Raw genomic sequence first — 19,261 nt, 5'->3', positions numbered from 1 at the left:
GTATGTTAACTCTCTTTTCAGTCACCAGGTTCCAGGTGTCATCAGGATGCCGGCCAGACTTCCCTGGATTGAAGACACCACCAATGTGTCCTGGAGCTCAGCTTCCCCAGAGACCCACCCTACTAGGGAAAGAGAGAGGCAGACTGGGAGTATGGACCGACCAGTCAACGCCCATGTTCAGCGAGGAAGCAATTACAGAAGCCAGACCTTCTACCTTCTGCAACCCTCAATGACCCTGGGTCCATGCTCCCAGAGGGATAGAGAATGGGAAAGCTATCGGGGGAGGGGGTGGGATATGGAGATTGGGCGGTGGGAATTGTGTGGAGTTGTACCCCTCCTACCCTATGGTTTTGTTAATTAATCCTTTCTTTAATAAAAAAAAAATAAAAAAAAAAGAGAAAAGAAATCTGGGGGAGGTGGGGCCTTCGGGTCCTGGTGCACAATGGTGGAGGAGGACCTAGGTGGGGGTTAGAATGTCTTACAGAAAACTGAGAAATTTGACAAATATATCAATAACTGTATTTACTGTTTACTGTAAACCATTAATCCCCAATAAAAAAATTTAAGCTTAAATTCAAAATTATCTCTAAACTGAAGAGCTGAATGCAACTAAACAGGTAGAAGTCATTAGATGGAATTATATTAAAACATTAAATATATAAATATAATATTAATAAGTAAAATATTTTTAAAGTGTATATGTGTGTATGCATATAGAACCTGGTTCTTTTCTTTTAGCATCTTCAATTCTCCTTCTATTTCAGTATTAGCTTCAGTCTGTTGCTGAAGTAACTGCTGCATATGTTGGAAAGAATTGATGATATCCTTTAAGAAAAAGTACAAATATTCTGTCAGTTTAGAACAAAGTTAAGGTCTTTCCTAGTTCATTTTAATATTTCCTACTCTTAACTTACTGTCTTTCTAGTTTAACTTCATCACTTTAACAAATTATGCCAAAGTGAATTAAAAGTTAATTTACTAATTTCTTTAAGATCTTTATTACATGATTTTTTACAAAACACTATTTTCAAGTGTTCCCAAGTAACTAAGGTTTTTTTTTAATGGACCTTGGATTCTGAGACATTATTAAAAATGTGAAGAGTTCAAAACAAACTTTTGTTGGTGTTGCCCCCAAAGAATAAATATACTGTTAATAAAAATTGAAGTTATTAATGAGCTGAGAATCATGCCCTTAGGATCATGCCCTTATGATCAGGTAGAGTGAAAAGCAGAAATGAAGACATAAAAGAATTATCTTTCATATACCTTCTTTTAATAGAAGAATTATAAATATTAAACAGATTCAAACAAGAGTATAATTTTCTATAATCTTATGGTCTAAGCATATATAATTATCTGCAAGTTTACCATTGGCCTAACCCAAGAAGAAAATTTATAATTGCTTTATTTTTATTCTTTTCATTTATTTTGAGAAGTTAAAACTATTCATTTATGGGAGTCGGGCTGTAGTGCAGCAGGCTAAGCACAGGTGGTGCAAAGCACAAGGACAGGCATAAGGATCCCGGTTTGAACCCCGGCTCCCCACCTGCAGGGGAGTCGCTTCACAGGCAGTGAAGCAGGTCTGCAGGTGTCTATCTGTCTCTCCTCCTCTCTGTCTTCCCCTCCCTCTCTCCATTTCTCTCTGTCCTATCCAACAATGACAACAACAATAATAATAATAACTACAACAATAAAACAACAAGGGCAACAAAAGGGAATAAATAAATAAATAAAATAAATTAATAAAAACTATTCATTTATTTTTATGAGAGAAAACTGGTACATCACTCTGGCATATGTGATGAGGGGATCAAACTTTGATCCTTATGCTTGAGGAGAGTCCAGTACTTTATCTATTGTGCCATACTCCAAATTGCTTGAAAATGTGTTAATATATTATTTTTTCCAGGTTTACTGAGATAAAAATTGACACGATGACTTAATATACACCTGTACTGTATGATTACTACAGTAAGGTTAATTAACATCATACCACTTCACATTGACAATTTTCTGTGTGGTGAGAGCATCTGTGAACTACACTCTTAGCAACATTTAAGTATATAATTATTTTTAACTAAAGTCATCATACTGCACATTGAATCCCCAGAACCTATTCATCCTCTAACTGGAAGTTTGTATCTTTTAATCAGCATCTATTCAGTTCCCCTCTGATTTACTTAATGGTAGTATGTGTGAGACCTAGCCTATAAAAGTACACAGGTGGGGGCTAGGCAGTGGCACACTTGGCTAAGTGCATATATTACCATGCCAAAGGACCAGGGTTCAAGCAGGGGGGATGCTTCATGAGCAATGAAGCTGGTCTGCAGGTGTCTGCCTCTCTCCCTATCTCCCGGCTTCTTTCAATTTTCTCTCTGTCCAATCCAAGAAAGGGAAAGAGGAAAAAAAAAAAAAGCATACACATGTACCCAATACCAGCAATCAACTCCACTTGTTATCTAATGAAGTTTATTACCCACTTTGTGTCTATTTTTTTAATATATTTACTGTCTATGGCCATACCACCCTGAACACGCCCGATCTCGTCTGTCTACTATATTTACTGGCTTCCAAAATATCTTAGGATTGCTTGCCTGCTTTTCTTTTTGAATATTGGTAAGTTCTTCATTAATCTTCTTATTTAGTTCCAATTCCTTAAAAATATGAATAGTTTTAAAGGCATGATATAAAATTTGGCAAATACTACATTCAATTTAGTACTTAACACATTCAGGAGTATCATGACCCATTATTTCTACTGAGTAGTGATATTTGTTTTACTGTGAAAAAAGTGACTCTGGTGAACTGAAGACAGTCTTAAATATTCAATACAGAGTTGGTTGAATAGCTCCCTTCATAGTGTGCTGATTTGCCATGTGTACAGCCCAGGTTCTAACCTGGCCCCCACTGCATCGAAGGAAGCTCCAGTGCTGTGGTTTCTTTCCCTCTCTGTTTCTATCTCTAAAAATGAAAGAAAAAAAAAAACACAAGCTGGTATAAACATTTAAATATTTAAAGCTATAGAATTTGTTATCTCCAAATGTTTTTATGGAGGCATCATTGTATCATAAGATTAAATGATATAGCATAATGAAAATAAAATGGTTATGTCAGACTTCTTTTTGTCTTTAGGTCTTGCTGGTAAGGATAAAAATAACTAGTAATTATTCATCAGGGTATAACTAATAAAGTAGCTAATAAAATTCAAATAAAATACAAAAGTTCAGATTACTTTTTACTATGAATATTAATCTTACAAAGAAAGAATATTTTGCATTGAAATCCTATAATTCTCACACATTCCACCAAAAGCATTAATTTTATAAACATGAATACATTTAATTAAATACCAAGTTGAATCTTTGCTGAAGTTCTTGAAACTTTTGTTCCTTAATTGTTAAATTGTTTTCTTCTTCGATTCTATGTTGAGATGTAACTCTGGATTTTATCAAGTCTGCAGTTACATTTTTTAGCTCCTCAACAGAAGAAATATCAAACAAAAAAATCAGCATACTGATGTCATCAAAGTAGTTTCATAACCAGTCATGATAATTTATTAAATTGCATATATCAAGGTAATTGGACGGTTCATCAAGGCATATTCTACCTAGCTTCCTTACAAGATGGGAATGCTATTTCTGGTCACAGAATGAGCAAAGACAAAAGTTAAAAAAGGGTAGAATGCACAATCTTTACTCTTAATAAGAACATACTAGTAGGGAGGTGACTCAATTATTGGCCCAAGCAAGAAGACTGTGGTTTCTATTCCTATCACTGAAAATAACTGAGCAATGCTCTCAAGTCTCTTTCTCATAAAATAAATACACCTTGAAGAAAAAAAGAAAATGAAGAGGACGAGGAGAAAAGGAGGAAGAAGAGGATGAAGAAGACACTAAATGAACTAACCAATCAGAGTTTTCATTCATAATTCGACAAAAATCTTCTTAGATAAAAGTTAACATGAGGACAGGTGGTGGTGCACCTGGTTGAGTGCATGTGTTACCATGAGCAAGGACCTGGGTTCAAGCCTCCAGTCCTCATCTGCAGGGGGGGAAGCTTCATGAGTGGTGAAACAGTGCTATAGGTGTTTCTCTGTCTCTTTCTTTCACTGCCTCTCTCCCTCTCCCCTCAACTTTTCTCTGTCCTATCAAATAAAATAAAATAAATTTTTAAAATTTAATAAAAGGTAATCAATTCCTATTTTCATTGGCATCTTAAGAAAAAAATTATTCAGAGATATTTATAATACAATGTGTTGAACAGGGATGTGGAGACAGCATAACAGTTATTCAAAAGACTTTCACGCATGAAGTTCTAAGGTCTCTAGTTCAGTCCCCAGCACCAACATAAGCTAGAGCTGAGCAGTTCTCTGGTATGTAACTACCTATATAACTATCTCTCATTAAAAGTAAATAAAATATTTTTAAAACAATGTGATGAACACTATTACAGGAATATATAATAAGTATAAGGAGTTTGAGGTGAGGGGCCAGGTTGTAGCACACCTGATTGAATGCACATGTAACAGTGTACCAGGACCTGGGTTTGAGTTCTCGGCCCCCACCTGCAGGGGAAAGTTTTGCAAGTGGTGAAACAAGTCTCTCTATCTCTTTTCCTCTCTATCTCCCCCTACTCTCTCAACTTCTGGCTGTCTCTATACAACAAATAAATAAAGGTAATAAAAATATTTATTAAAAAAGAGTTTGAGGTGACATAAAGAAAGCATTACACAGAAAAGAGGTATTTGAACTATGTTTTTAAAGATAATAATTGCAAAAAAGTAAAAAGAATAGACATCCTAGGTTAAAGGATTCTATATGTACAGAGACACAGAAACATGAAAAAATGTATTTTTCAAGGAAATGAAACTAGTAGAACTACAGCTGCTAAGAAGTTATAGTAAAGAAAAAGAATGTTGATAATTTTGAGCTATAAATCTGGAAATAATTCTAATACTGAATTTACAGGTCACCTAATGAGTTTTAATTTTGCCCTACAAGTAGTGAGGAATTACCCTCTTAAATATCATAAATAGAAGAATGATAAAAAAAAAGTGCATTTAGGAGGTCAGGGTGTAGTGCAACAGGTTAAGCACACATGGCGTGAAACTTGAGGACCGGCTTAAGGATCCCGGTTTGAGCCCCCAGCTCCCCACCTGCAGGGGGGTTGCTTCATAAGCAGTGAAGCAGGTCTGCAGGTGTCTATCTTTCTCTCCCCATTTCTGTCTTCCCCTCCTCTCTCCATTTCTCTCTGTCCTATCCGGCAACAAAAACATCCATAACAATAATAATAATAATAACCACAACAATGATAAAAACAAAGGCAACAAAAAAGGAAAATAAATAAATAAAATATTTTAAAAACACAAGTGCATTTCAGTAAAATAAAAATAGCATTACTACAGAGTATGTAATTGAAGGGAATTTAAAAGACACTTCTTTGAAGTTATCAAAATAAATTTAGTGGACATCATCCAAATACATTAAAATCCTTTGTTAAGCTGGAACTGCTTTACATGCTCATTCTTAAACTAAACACTGGTATGAGGAATAGATATGACAAAATTATAGAGATATGTAGGATAGTTTCCAAGTTGTCACAATGACCACTATAAAAAATTTACATCTAACACTATAGTATTTATAGACTATTTAAAATATCACTGGCTCTACATTTTAAACAGTACAGAGTGAGGATAAAGAGAGAATTAGTATTTAAGCTGCTTAACATTGAGTAATTTATCTATAGTCTCCGGGTTTCAGTTCTCTTTCCAAGAAAGAGAGGAAAAAGTTGAATCCCATTAATGAGATTCAAACTGTAATCTAAGAAGTCCTAGAGATTCCATGGAACCTCTCCAAGGCTGCTAATAAAGAAGGAAAAACCAATAGGTCTGACTCCATTGTTCCTCCAATTCTCCATAACTTGAAGAACAAGCTCTACATTATTTTTTAATTTAATTTAATTTTTACCAGAGCACTGCCCATTTCTCGCTTATGGTGGTGTGGGGGACTGAACCTAGGATTTTAGAGCCTCGGGCATGAGAGACTCTTTCATACCATTATGCTATCTATCCCCACTACATTATTTGTTTTAATACTGACTTTCCATGACTTAACAATGGGTACTGCAGCTTAAAGAAACATAGAAAGCCATATTAGATAACATGTATGATTTCAAGAAATTCAGAGATGGTCTGAAGAAGATAAATAATTTTGAAAAAGTTATCACCATAAAAAGAAGAGGAGGAGGAGAAAGAGAAAATGATGAGTCAAAAGAAAATGAATTTCAGGGCTGGGTGGTGGCGCACCTGATTGAGCGAACATGTTACAATGTGTAAGGACAGAAGTTCTATAATGTTAATTACAGAAGCACTGTAATCTGTGCCCTTAACCAGGTGTGCCACCACCTGGTCCCCAAACAGACTATTATTGATGACACAAAAGGTTATAGTCAGTTTGTGGAACCAGGCAGTGGCATACCTGGTAGAGTGCACATGTTAAGTTGCATAAAAATGATAGTATAGGGGCCGGGTGGTTTACACCTGGTTGAAAATATGTGTTACAGTGCACAAGGACCCAGGTTTGAGCTCCCAGTCCCCATCTGCATAGGGAAGCTTCATGAGTGGTGAAGCAGGGCTTCAAGTGTCTCTATCCCTCTCTATCTTCCCCTTCCCTCTTGATTTCTGACTGTCTCTAACCAATAATAAATAAAGATAATAAAAAATCTAAAAAAAAAAGATAGTATAATGCTGAGGGTTTAATCACAGATTGGACCAGTTGGTGTCACTTTTCAAGACAACAACAATGAAAGCCCTGTATATCACCAATAAATAGATATTTAAATATGAACAGATCATGTGATTTTTCTCACCAATAATGAGGCAAAAAAAAAAGCTTAACAGATGATCTGTCACTAACATGTTATCTTTAAAAGGAAAAGCAGTCATAATAAGTTATAATAAGTCTGTTATAATAAGCAGTCATAAATATGTGCATTTAAAAATAAGGTAATTATTTTTTATTTTATTTGTGTATTTATTAATGGCTAGAGACAGAAAGAAATTGAGAGGGGAGAGGAAGACAGAGGAGAGAGACAGAGAGACATCTGCAGCCCTGCTTCACCGCTTGTGAAACTTTCCCCCTGCAGATGGGGGACCAGGGGCTTGAACCTGGGTCCTTGTGCACTGTAATGTGTACGCTTCACCAGATGTGCCACCACCTGGCCCCCAAAACAAGATAATTTGAAGTATGTCGTGTAAAGATATCTCACTCTGTGGGTTGTCTTTCTATTTGAGTGATGGTACCCTTTGCTGTGCAGAAACTTTTCGTTTTGATGTATTCCCACTAATTTATTTGTGTTTTCTTTGCTGTTGGGCTTGAATCTTTGAAGACATTTTTGAAGCACAGATTGAAGTGTTCTGTCAATGTTTTCTGGTATGTATTTGATAATCTTTGTTCTAATGTCCATGTTTATTTATTATTGGCTAGAGACAGGCTTTTGTGAGCACAGTGATAATGTGGTGGTCTACATAAAGAACTCAGTAAACTTAGAAAAAAAACTCCAGGAGCTCCAGTTGTGCAATCAGTTAGCGTGAGGTACTTTAAAACAAACAAACAAACAAACAAAACCACACACACACACAAAGAACTCCACTAGAAAATGGAGCAAGGGCACGGACAGAAACTTTACCAAGGAAGAGTATCAGAGAGCCAACAAACACATGAGAAAGTACTAAAATTCACTGATTATCAGAGAAATGCAAATAAAAACAACAGTGAGATACCATTTCACTCCTGTAAGAATGTCATACATTAAAAAGGATAGTATCGGGGCCAGGCAGTAGCCCAACGTGTTAAGCGCACATGCCGCCAAGCACAAGGACCCGTGTAAGGATCCTGGTCTGAGCCCCCAGTTCCCCACCTGCAGCGGGGGGTGGGGGTGGTCGCTTCACAAGTGGTGAAGCGGGTCTGCAAGGTGTCTTTCCCCCCTCTGTCTTCCTGTCCTCTCTCAATTTCTCTCTGTCCTATCCAACAGCAATAATAACAATAACAACAAGGGAAACAAAAGGGAAAAAATGGCCTCCAGGAGCGATGGATTCGTAGTACAGGTACCAAGCCCAAGTGATAACCTTGGAGGCAAAAATAAATAAATAAATAAATAAATAAATAAATAAATAAATAAGGGCAGGGACAGAGAATATAAAGTTAAACTTGGGGGGGCCCAGCAGTGGTGCACACAGTTGAGCACACACATTACCATGCAAAGGGACCCAGTTTCAAGCCTCTTCTCTACACCTGCAGGAGGGAAGCTTCACGAGCAGTGATGAGGTCTGCAGGTGTCAAAATTTACCTCTCCCTTTTTTTTTTTTTTGCCTCCAGGGTCATTGCTATGGCTCAGTGCCTGCACCATGAATCCACTACTCCTGGAGGCCATTTTCCCCCCTATTGTTGCCCTTGTTGTTGTAGCCTTGTTGTGGTTATTATTGTTATTGTTGATGTCATTCGTTGTTGGATAGGACAGAGAGAAATGGAGAGAGGAGGGGAAGACAGAGAGAAAGATAGACACCTGCAGACCTGCTTCACGTTTGTGAAGCAACTCCCCTGCAGGTGGGGAACTAGGGGCTCGAACTGGGATTCTTACGCCGGTCCTTGTGCTTTGCGCTACGTGTGCTTAACCCGCTGCGCTACCGTCAGCCTCGACCCTCTCTTTATTTTTTTTCCCTTTTGTTGCCCTTGTTGTTTATCGTTGTGGTGGTTGTTATTATTGTTATTGTTAACATGTTATCATTGTTGTCATTGTTTGATAAGACAGAGAGAAATCGAGAGAGGAGGGGAAGAAAGAGAGAGGGAGAGAAAGATAGACACCTGCAGACCTGCTTCACCGCTTGTGAAGTGATCCACCCTGCAGGTGGGGAGCCGGGGGCTGGAACCAGGATCCTTACGCTGCCTCGCGCTTGGCGCCATGTGCACTTAACCCACTGTGCTACCCTCTGGCCCCTCCCTCTCCCTTTTATCTCCTCCTCCTCTCAATTTCTGTGTTGTCAAATAAAACAGGATGGATGGATAGATGGATGGATGGATGGATGGATGGATGGATGGATGGATGGATGGATGGATGGATGGATGGATGATGGATGGATGGATGGATGGATGGGAGGAAAAATGGTCACCAGGAGTGGTGGATTCATAGTGCTGATACCAACCCTGGTGGCAATAAAAACTTTTTAATGACTTAAATAGGATAATTCTGTTATAAATTCAAACTCCAAGAATATACTAAAAAAAAAAAAACCCACAGGAACAATACAGATAATAAATCATTCTGTCTCATATGCCACATAGTCACTGATTTAACACATTTATAACCAAGAATTTATTTATCTTATTTACATCATAGATAAATATTAAAATATTGGGAGTAAGCAGTAGCACACCCGGTTAAGCATCATTATCACTCGCAAGGACTAGGGTTTGAGGCCCCGTTCCCCACCAGCAGGGAGAACTCTTCATGGGTGGTAAAGAAGATCTGTAGGTGTCTTTCTCTCCTCCTCTCTGTCTCCCTCTCCCCTCTCAATTTCTTTTTCTTTTCTTTTTTCTTTTTTATTGTAGTCCTTGTTGTTGGATAGGACAGAGAGAATTGGAGAGAGGAGGGGAAGACAGAGAAGGGGAAAGAAAAGACAGACACCTGGAGACCTGCTTCACCGCCTGTGAAGGGACTCCCCTGCAGGTGAGGAGCGGAGACTTGAACCAGTATATTATACGCAGGTCCTTGCGTTTTGCACCATGGGCGCTTAATCCGCTGTGCTACCACCCGATGCCCCTCCCCTCTCAATTTCTATCTGTCCTAATAACTAATGAAAATAAGAAGGAAAGGAAGAAAGAAAGAGGGGGGGAAGAAAGACAGAAAGAAAGAGAGAAAGAAAGAAAGAAAGAAAGGAAGGAAGGAAGAAAGAAAGAAAGAAAGAAAGAAAGAAAGAAAGAAAGAAAGAAAGAAAGAAGTCGGGCGGTAACGCAGCCAGCCCGGCTCCCCACCTGCAGGGGAGTCGCTTCACAGGCGGTGAAGCAGGTCTTCAGGTATCTGTCTTTCTCTCCCCGTCTCTGTCTTTCCCTCATGTCTCCATTTCTCTCTGTCCTATCCAACAACAATGTCAATAATAACTACAACAATAAAACAACAAAGACAACAAAAGGGAATAAATAAATAAATAATTTTAAAAAAGAAAGGAAGGAAAGAAAGAAAGAAGGAAGGAAGATAGAGAAAGAAAGAAAGGAAAGAAAGAAAGAAAGAGGAAATGACTACCAGTGGGAGTGTTGGATTCATAGTGCCAGCAGTGAGCCCCAGCAATAACTAGGGTGGCAATACATTAATAAATATTAAAAACACTGGCTGACACTTAAATCGATTATGGATACTATGGGTATAAACTCACATCTAGAAGTCAGGGGGGTGGCTCACTCCATAGAGTGCACACTATTACCATATGCAGGGACCCAGATGCAAAGCACATTTGTAGGACACTTGATGAATATTTATACTACCACACAGTATTTATTCAAACTCAGGTTCGAGACACTGGTCTCCACTTGCTTCATGAGGGGTGGCTTCAGGTGGGAACTATGCTACCTTCTAATCAGCAGCTAGATTTTCTTTGTGCCAGCACGGTTAGTGTTGGAGCTCTGAGTCTGCACAACTCCACTGCTACTACTCTTGGCAGCCATCTTGTTTTATTTTTCTTGATGGAGGATGAGAAGCAGAGAAAAATAGAGAGGGAGAGACAGAGAAACACTGCAGCACTGCTCGACTACTTGTGAAGCCTTCCCTCATGAAGCAAATGAGGACCAGGGTTATGAACCTGAGTCCTTGTGTGTGATAATGGTGTGCACTCTAGAGTGAGCCACCACCTGACTCTGAGACGTGTATCCATAGTCAATTTAAGCTCCTCAACTATTCTATTTTAAAAAAACAAAACATTTGGAGGCTGGGTGGTGACACACTTGGTTGAACTCACAGGTTACCATGTGCAAGGACCCAGTCCCCACTTGCAAGGGAGAAGCTTCATGAGTTTTGTCCTATAAAGTAAAAAGAAATGGGGGGGGGAGGGGAATGGCCACTGGAAGTGGTGGATTTATAGTGCAGGTACTAAGCCCCAGGAATAACCCTATGGCAAGTGGAAGGGAAAGAAAATAATAAGAGGAGGAAGGGAGGGACGGAGGAAAGAGGTGGGGGAAATACACTAACTGCTGTGGAAGTGATTCTGAGATAAAAGTGCAGAACTTGCAGGACAGAGGTCCTAAATTTCATCCCTGGCACTACATATGCCAAAGTAAAGCTCTAATTCTCTTATTTGGTCTCTCTTACATGCTCTCTCTCTCTCTCTCTCTCTCTCTGTGTGTGTGTGTGTATTTGCCTCCAGGCTCAGTGTCAGGAATCCACTGCTCCTGGAGGCTATTTTTCCCCTTTTGTTGCCCTTGTTATTTTATCATTATTGTGATTATTATTGTTGTTGTTATTAATGTCATTGTTGTTGGATAGGACAGAGAGAAATGGATAGAGGACGGGAAGACAGAGAGGGGGAGAGAAAGATAGACACCTGCAAACCTGCTTCACCGCTTGTGAAGTGACCTCCCTACAGGTGGGGCGTCCGGAGCTGGAACCAGGATCCTTATGCCGGTTCTTGTGCTTTGCACCATGTGCACTTAACCTGCTGCACTACCGCCCGACCCCCATAAATATATATTTAAAACAATGCATTGCTATTAAAAATATGTTCATCTTTTTTTACACAATAGTGTTTCTAAAAACTAAAGTTCAGTTTTGCTTTTTTGTGCAAAAAAATCATTTTAAAGGAAAATTGTAATAATCCTTGAAAAAAATTATAGTAGGGTTTTCCCCATGAAAGATATACCTGTAGTAAGTAAATGAACATTTAAAAATCATTTATAAAGTAACTTATATGACATGCTTTATTTAGTGCTCTGTTATAAATTCACAACTAAAAGTCAATGTCCTATTACTAAAAGTCCAGTTAAACTGAGGATCTGGGTATGGATGAAATTGATATTCATAAAGTGGGTCACAATTCTACAAACTAATAGAGGAGGACTGACTTTCTAAGTTGCTTTTTCTTTCTATCAAGGCTACAATACAACAAATGTATGACTTCCTTTTTAAAAAAATCTTTTTATTTATTATTGGATAGAGACAGAAACTGAGAGTGGAGCAGGAATAGTGATAGGGAAAGAGATAGAGACACCTGAAGCCCTGCTTCATCGCTCATGAAGCTTTCCCTCTGCATTGTGGGGATCATAGACTGGAACCTGGGTCCTTGCATACTGTAATGTGTATGCTTAACCAGGTGTGCCACTGCCTGGCCCCTGACTTTCTTTTTAATAACTGAAGACTTGAAGCTGTTTTAATCAAATAAGTTTTATAGGTGATACAAAAATGTATCCATTCCTATTACAAAAATTGTTATAAAAAAAAAGAACAGAAAAGGGGTGAAAAGGGTTGAAAAATCCAGTATATGGCAGACAAAAGCAAGCATTTCTCATGTCTGTCGTCTTCTCTTAGATATTAATTACTTAATCTTAAGTACATAATAAATTATAATCAGAGGTCTCCATGAAAAGATTTTCCACGAAAAATATGCTTTTGATTTGATAGCCTTTATAGTTTTTAAATATCCTGAACTTTTAGTACATTGTTTTCAAACCATTTTATTCAAAGCTGTTAGTACAGCAAATAAACAGTACATGCTTTGATCTCATTAAATTACAACTTATAGTTCCTAGAGTCATAAATATTGTGCCCTTTCCTCCTTCACCACTCCTTTTCTGGTATGAGGTAGTCTGTTAAATATCACTATCTCCTTGAGTGCTCTGACGTTTACTCAGACAAATAACAGAAGTTATGAATGCAGCTCGCAGATAGCATCGAGAATTTTTCATGTGTGCTTGCCATAATGGTGAGCCCAACATTTAAAACTGTGATATCTAGTTTTATTTAACAGCAAAGTTTGTTCTGTTTAACTGCTCTACAAAAAAAAAAAAATGGGTGGGGGATAGATAGCATAATGGCTATGCAAAAAGACTCTCATGCCTGAGGCTCCAAAGTCCCAAGTTCAATCCCTCACACCACCATAAACCAGAGATGAGCAGTGCTCTGGTATAAATAAATAAATATTAAAAAAGCAAAAAAAAAAAAAATCCATTTTATCACAACCAATAACTTAATTGTTAGGAATAAAGTCACAGAACAGTATGAATCTTTTCTCTAAGAACTACTTGACAGCATGGCCATTTACTAGTTTTCTAGAGAGACAGAGAAATCCACTGCACGATATGACAATACATTTGGATAACCCTTGCCAAGACTCCAAGACTAACAGGAAAAGGAGCACAAATGTACATGAGTAACACTACTTCATTTGTTAATGGTGAAATTATTCACCTTTGTATATACATTTGCAGAGAGTATGCCACCATGGTTTTACATGAGTCCCATTTACAGATAAGTGTTGTATTGTTTTTTCCTTTCTACTCTTTTTTTAGGGTAGAGGAAGAAAATGAAAGAAATGTCATCAGCAAAGTCTCCTTCAGTGCACTGGTGCCAGACATGAATCAGGACCATGCACATGACAAAGCAACACACTATCTTAAGTGGGCTAGTTTGCTGACCCTGAGTGAGTCTTAAAATATATAAAAGCCAAGACCAAGTAGATTAGAAGCATCCAATAGCACAGCTATATACAAGATACTGGGTACTGTACAGCAAACCATAACAAAGGGACTTTTCAAAGTTAACCCAATTAACAAATAATGTGATGATAATATTAACTATCGATTGTCTTTTTGAACCCTAAGACAGCAGGAACCTCACATCTCCACTATAGAGCCCCTACTTCCCCCAGTCCTGGAACCCTTGGATAGGGCCCACTTTCCCGTATGCATCTCCCAATCCAAACCAAATAATATTGCATCCGCCGATCACAACCTAACCAAAGCAACGATTGCCACCTCAACATGCTTCACCTCAGACTGTATCCAGAGACTTCACGTGTGGAATGACAACCCTTCAGCTTCATTACTCGGGTGAGACCTTTCCTTTTATAGTGCACTCTAATTTCATCTCAGGTAGTTCACTTTCTAACAAAGTCCCATAACCTAGATATACACCAGTTTCTGTGAGAGAGAGCTTATGTGCACACGTATCCATAAACTACTGCAAAATATATACCTGAAAGCAGAAGTACACTAGAGTTTGCAGTGAGTACCTCCCTAACACTTCCTCTCCACTATTCCAAGCTTGGGATCCATGATTGCTCAACAAATTGTTTGGCTTCATATGTTAACTCTCTTTTCAATCACCAGGTTCCAGATGCCACCAGGATGCTGGCCAGGCTTCCCTGGATTGAAGACCCCACCAATGTGTCCTGGAGCTCAGCTTCCCCAAAGACACACCCTACTAGGGAAAGAGAGAGGCAGACTGGGAGTATGGACCGACCAGTCAATGCCCATGTTCAGCGGGGAAGCAATTACAGAAGCCAGACCTTCTACCTTCTGCAACCCTCAACGACCCTGGGTCCATGCTCCCAGAGGGCTAGAGAATGGGAAAGCTACCATGGGAGGGGGTGGGTTATGGGGATTGGGTGGTGGGAATTGTGTGGAGTTGTACCCCTCCTACCTTATGTTTTTGTTCACTAATCCTTTCTTAAATAAAAAATTAAAAAAAAATAAAATAAATAAAATAAAATAATACAAAAGATTTAAATATATATATAAGTACAGTTTACTATGTTACAGTGAGGTATATATTTAATAAAAAAGACATGAACTATTAGAGAAATTTGAGATATAATCTTTTATAAACACAAAAACTAATGAAGGATATAGACTATCTTAATACAATCACTGATACTGTGATTTTAAGAAGTAGTGTATAATGTGTGTGCATGCATTGGTCTCTACTTCTTGTTTCCAGAAAAGTTACTAAAACATTAAAAAATTTCTAGAGAGTAAAAGAACTGAATAGACAGTTTTCTAAAGAACAAATATGCATGGCCCACAGCCATATGAAGAAATAATCGGGGGCTGGGAGGTAGCACACCTAGCTAGGCACACATAGTACTAAGCGCAAGGACCCACACAAGGATTTGTGATTTAGCCCCTGGCTTCCCACCTGCTTCATGAGCACTGAAGCAGGTCTGCAGGTGTCTATGTTTCTGCCTTCCTCTCTATCTCTCATTTTCTCTCTGTCCTATCCATAAAATGGAAGAAAAAAAAAAAGTCTACCAGGAGCAGTGAATTGTAGTACTGGCACCGAGCCCCAACAATGATCCTAGAGGCAAAAAAAAAAAAAAAGAGCTCCACCTTACATCATTATAAAAATGCAATTTATTTTTTTTAATTTTTCTTCTTTTAATATTTATTTATTATTCCCCTTTGTTGCCCTTGTTTTATTGTTGTAGTTATTATTGATGTCGTTGTTGTTCGAAAGGACAGAGAGAAGTGGAGAGAGGAGGGGAAGACAGAGAGGAGGAGAGAGAGATAGACACCCGCAGTCCTGATTCACCACCTGTGAAGCAACTCCCCTGCAGGTGGGGAGCTGGGGGCTCAAATCCAGATCCTTAAGCCGGTCCTTGCGCTTTGCACCACCTGCGCTTAACCATTTGTGCTACTGCCTGACTCCCGAAAAATGCAATTTAAAACTGACAGGGACTGAGGTTACACAGGCTCCTGTGCTAAATGTGAATATATATAGGAGCCCTATGTCAAATTAATGGGGTAAACAGTTAATTGTATTTATGTGCTTACTTCAAGTTTGGGAGCTACTCTCTGTCCTAATTCAGCTTTCTAGCTCTATTCTCAACTCTGACACCATCTTACCAAACAATATTTTTAGCCCACCTTACATGTCAACTATTAAGCTCAGGCAAAAATTACTCAAGTCATGGGCCCCATGGAATATACCTAAAAGAGATATCCTAGCTTCTTCCCACCCGAAAGCCCTAATTTCATCTGCTCTATTTCTACCTTTTGGTTCCTGATTATTAAGCAATTTGTCCTGCTTTATATCTTACTGCCTTTCAGCCACAAAGCTGCAAATGCTACTATAATTCCAATCGACTTCCCTGGACAAATGACCTCACCAATGTGTCCTGAAATTTCACCTCTCCAGAGCCCTACTCTAGGGAAAGATAGAAACAGGCTAGGGGTATGAATCGACCTGCTAATGCCCATATCCAGTGGAGAAGCAATTACAGATGCCACAACTCCCACCTTCTGCTCCCCAAAAAGAATTCTGGTTCATACTTCCAGAGGGATAAAGAATAGGGAAGTTTCCAATAGAGGGGATGGGACAAAGAACTCTGATGGTAGGAACTGTGTGAAAATATTATCTTATAATCTTATAAATCATTACTAAATCACTAATAAAAAAAAGAAAAGTGCAAATTAAAACCATGCTGAGATTCCATCTCACATAAGTGAGAATGGCCTACACCAGCAAAACAGGAAATGACAGGTGTTGGTGAGGTTGTAAAGAAAAAGAGGGGGGCTGGGTGGTAGCACAGTGAGTTAAGTGCACATGACAAACACAAAAATGTGAATAAGCTGAAATAGTTTTGCTTGGATTTGCTTAAATTAGATGGCTTAACTTTTTTTTTTTTTTTTTTTTAACCAGAGCACTGCTCAGCTCTGGCTTATGGTGGTGTAGGGGATTGAACCTGGGATTTCGGAGCCTCAGGCTTGACAGTCTCTTTGCATAATCATTATGCTATCTACCCCCACCCTACTCTTCCATCATTTAATCTCTCCAACAGGACATTAATATTATTGTCAAACCTTGCCAATCTTTAGAAGAACGCTGTCTACAATTGGCCAAGAGAAATACTGACAAAACATATATCAACTAAAGGATAATTGTGGTCCCTATGATAACCCTAATTAGAAGCATCAAGTAAGTAAATGCAAAAATCTTGGAGTCAGGTGGTGATGCACCTAGTTGAGCGCACATGTTACAATGAGCAAGAACCCTGGTTCAAGCCCCTGCATGAGCAGTGAAGCAGGTCTGCAGGTGTCTCTCTGTCTCTCTCCCTCTCTGTTTCCCCCCTCCTCTCAATTTCTGGCTGTCTCTATCCAATAAATAAATAAAGATAATTTAAAATTAAAAAAACAACTTTAGGTTAAATTAGACCTCACTAAAAACCTATGTCTATTTCCTCCCTAACTTGAGATCACACTCCGTAAACCTAATATTGGCTTGGATACAACAACTGATATATAAGACCTTAACAACTGGGAGAAAGTCTAAGTTTGTCAGGCAAAGATAGGACTACAAAAACTGCAAAAGAGCAAAAGACTGGCTCACTTAATGATGGTGATTTTGGCTAACATCAGGCCATCCCATTAACTGGGGTCCTAGCCAGGTAATCCGTGGATTCTCCCATAGATAGTAGATCTAAGGAATCTAAGAGATCCCTCTCTTTACCATCAACTGGTCATTTCCATCAGAAATGTCATCAAAAGCCCTTCTGTGGACCCTTCCAGGACCATGCCCTCACTATGAACTGGCAATGTTAAGGATTGTGCCACTACCTGAAAGAAGGTTGAGTCGTCCTATTCTGCCACTCATAGATTGGTCCTGTGGTTGGGTGGTGGCACACCTGGTTGGATTCTTATGCATGAGGTCCCACGTTCAATCCCTGGCAGCACATGTACAACAGTGATATCTGGTTCTTTCTCTCTCTCCTTCTATCTTTCTCATTAATAAATAAAATCTAGAAAAAGAAGAAAAAGAAGAAGAGGAAGAGGAAGGAGAAGATGATTGATCCTGTGATGAGTGCAGCCTAGAATGTTCCCAGCTGTGACCTTGGACTATGAGCTCAGGCTAACAGGGACTTGGAGGTGGGCTCCAAGTCAGATTGATCGATGTTTGTCAGGCAGCCAGCCCCTGCTCCACCCTCCATTGCTGACACTATGGCCTATTTATATAATCACTGTTTCACCTGAAAGATTCCCCACCCATTCCTTTGATCTATCTTCTTTCTACCTCAAGACCCGCCCTGCCTGCAGGGTACATCAATCCCACCAGTTAAAACCCTAGCAACCATTGCTACGGAAGCTTTCTACCTTCCTGCTCTTTCTTTTCTCCACCCCCTTTCCCAGCCATCTCCATTCCGACTTGCCACTTCTGGTTTTACCCTATAAAGCCCATTTCTGTTCCTAGTTTCGCTCTCTTTTCTCTCCCGCATCCCAACCTGGAGAAGGGCTGGCGTGCAGAGCAGGAGGTGGCCATTGCAGTTTGGCGGCAGATGTGGTAAACAATTAACTCTGTGTGTGTGTGTGTGTGTGTGTGTGTGTGTGTGTAATTTTTTTTTCAAGTTTGGGAGCTATTTTCTACTATAACCTGGCTTTCAAGTTCTATTCTGTACTCTGATATCATTCTCGCAGATAATACTTCTAGTTCACCTCCATGTTAGCTATTGAGCCTACACAAAGATTAATAATAAAGTCCTGGACTCCTAGGAACACACCAGAAATAAACATCCTAGCTTTTTTCCATCCTAGGGCTCCTATTCTCATTTACTCTATTCCTGCTCTTTAGTTCCTGTTTATTAAACATTTTGTCCTGCTTTATATCTTACTGCCCTTCATCCACAAGGTTGCAGATGCTATTATGATTACATCCTGACCTCCCTAGGCAGATGACCTTGCCAGTGTGTCTTGAAACCTTACCTCTCCAGAGCTCTATCCTACTAGATAAAGATAGAAACAGGCTGGGGGTATGGGTTGACCTGCAAAGGTCCATGTCCAATAGAAAAGCAAATAGAGGAGCCAGGTTGGTTGAGTGAACATGTTTCACTGCACAAGGACCCTGGTTCGAGCCTCCAGTCCCCACCTGCAGGGGAAAAGCTTTGTGAGTAGTGAAGCAGCTCTATTACTCCCTTCCGTCTTGACTTTTGGCTGTCTCTATCCAATAAATAAAGAGAATTTTTAAAAAGAAGAAGAAAAGAAAAAGCAATTACAGAATCCATAACTCCTTCCTTCTGCACCTCAAAAATAATTTTGGGGGGCTAGGCAGTAGTGCAGAGGGTTAAGTGCGTATGGCACGAAGTGCAAGTACTGGTGTAAATATCCCAGTTTGAGCACTGGCTCCCACCTGCAGGGACGATCACTTCACAAACAGTGAGACAGGTCTGCAGGTGTCTATCTTTCTCTCCTCCTCTCTGTCTTCCCCTCCTCTCTCGATTTCTCTCTGTCCT

General features: G+C 39.2%; 1 protein-coding gene across 1 annotated transcript in view; it reads right to left on the bottom strand.

The window, feature by feature from the left end:
- CCDC73 (coiled-coil domain containing 73) overlaps positions 1–19,261 on the bottom strand; it is a 112,091-nt gene that overhangs the window by 35,703 nt on the left and 57,127 nt on the right. The window contains exons 9-11 of the mRNA XM_007530105.3: positions 3,351–3,476; positions 2,595–2,654; positions 721–825 (exon numbers count right to left, since the gene is read on the bottom strand). Of these exons, the coding sequence (XP_007530167.1) occupies positions 721–825; positions 2,595–2,654; positions 3,351–3,476 (291 nt within the window). The remainder of the gene's footprint in view (positions 1–720; positions 826–2,594; positions 2,655–3,350; positions 3,477–19,261) is intronic.

This window comes from Erinaceus europaeus, chromosome 17 (genome assembly GCF_950295315.1).
Source record: "Erinaceus europaeus chromosome 17, mEriEur2.1, whole genome shotgun sequence".
In the NCBI taxonomy this organism is placed as follows: Eukaryota; Metazoa; Chordata; class Mammalia; order Eulipotyphla; family Erinaceidae; genus Erinaceus; species Erinaceus europaeus.
Note: the sequence above shows the minus strand (reverse complement) of the source record. Positions and strands in the feature narration are given on the sequence as shown.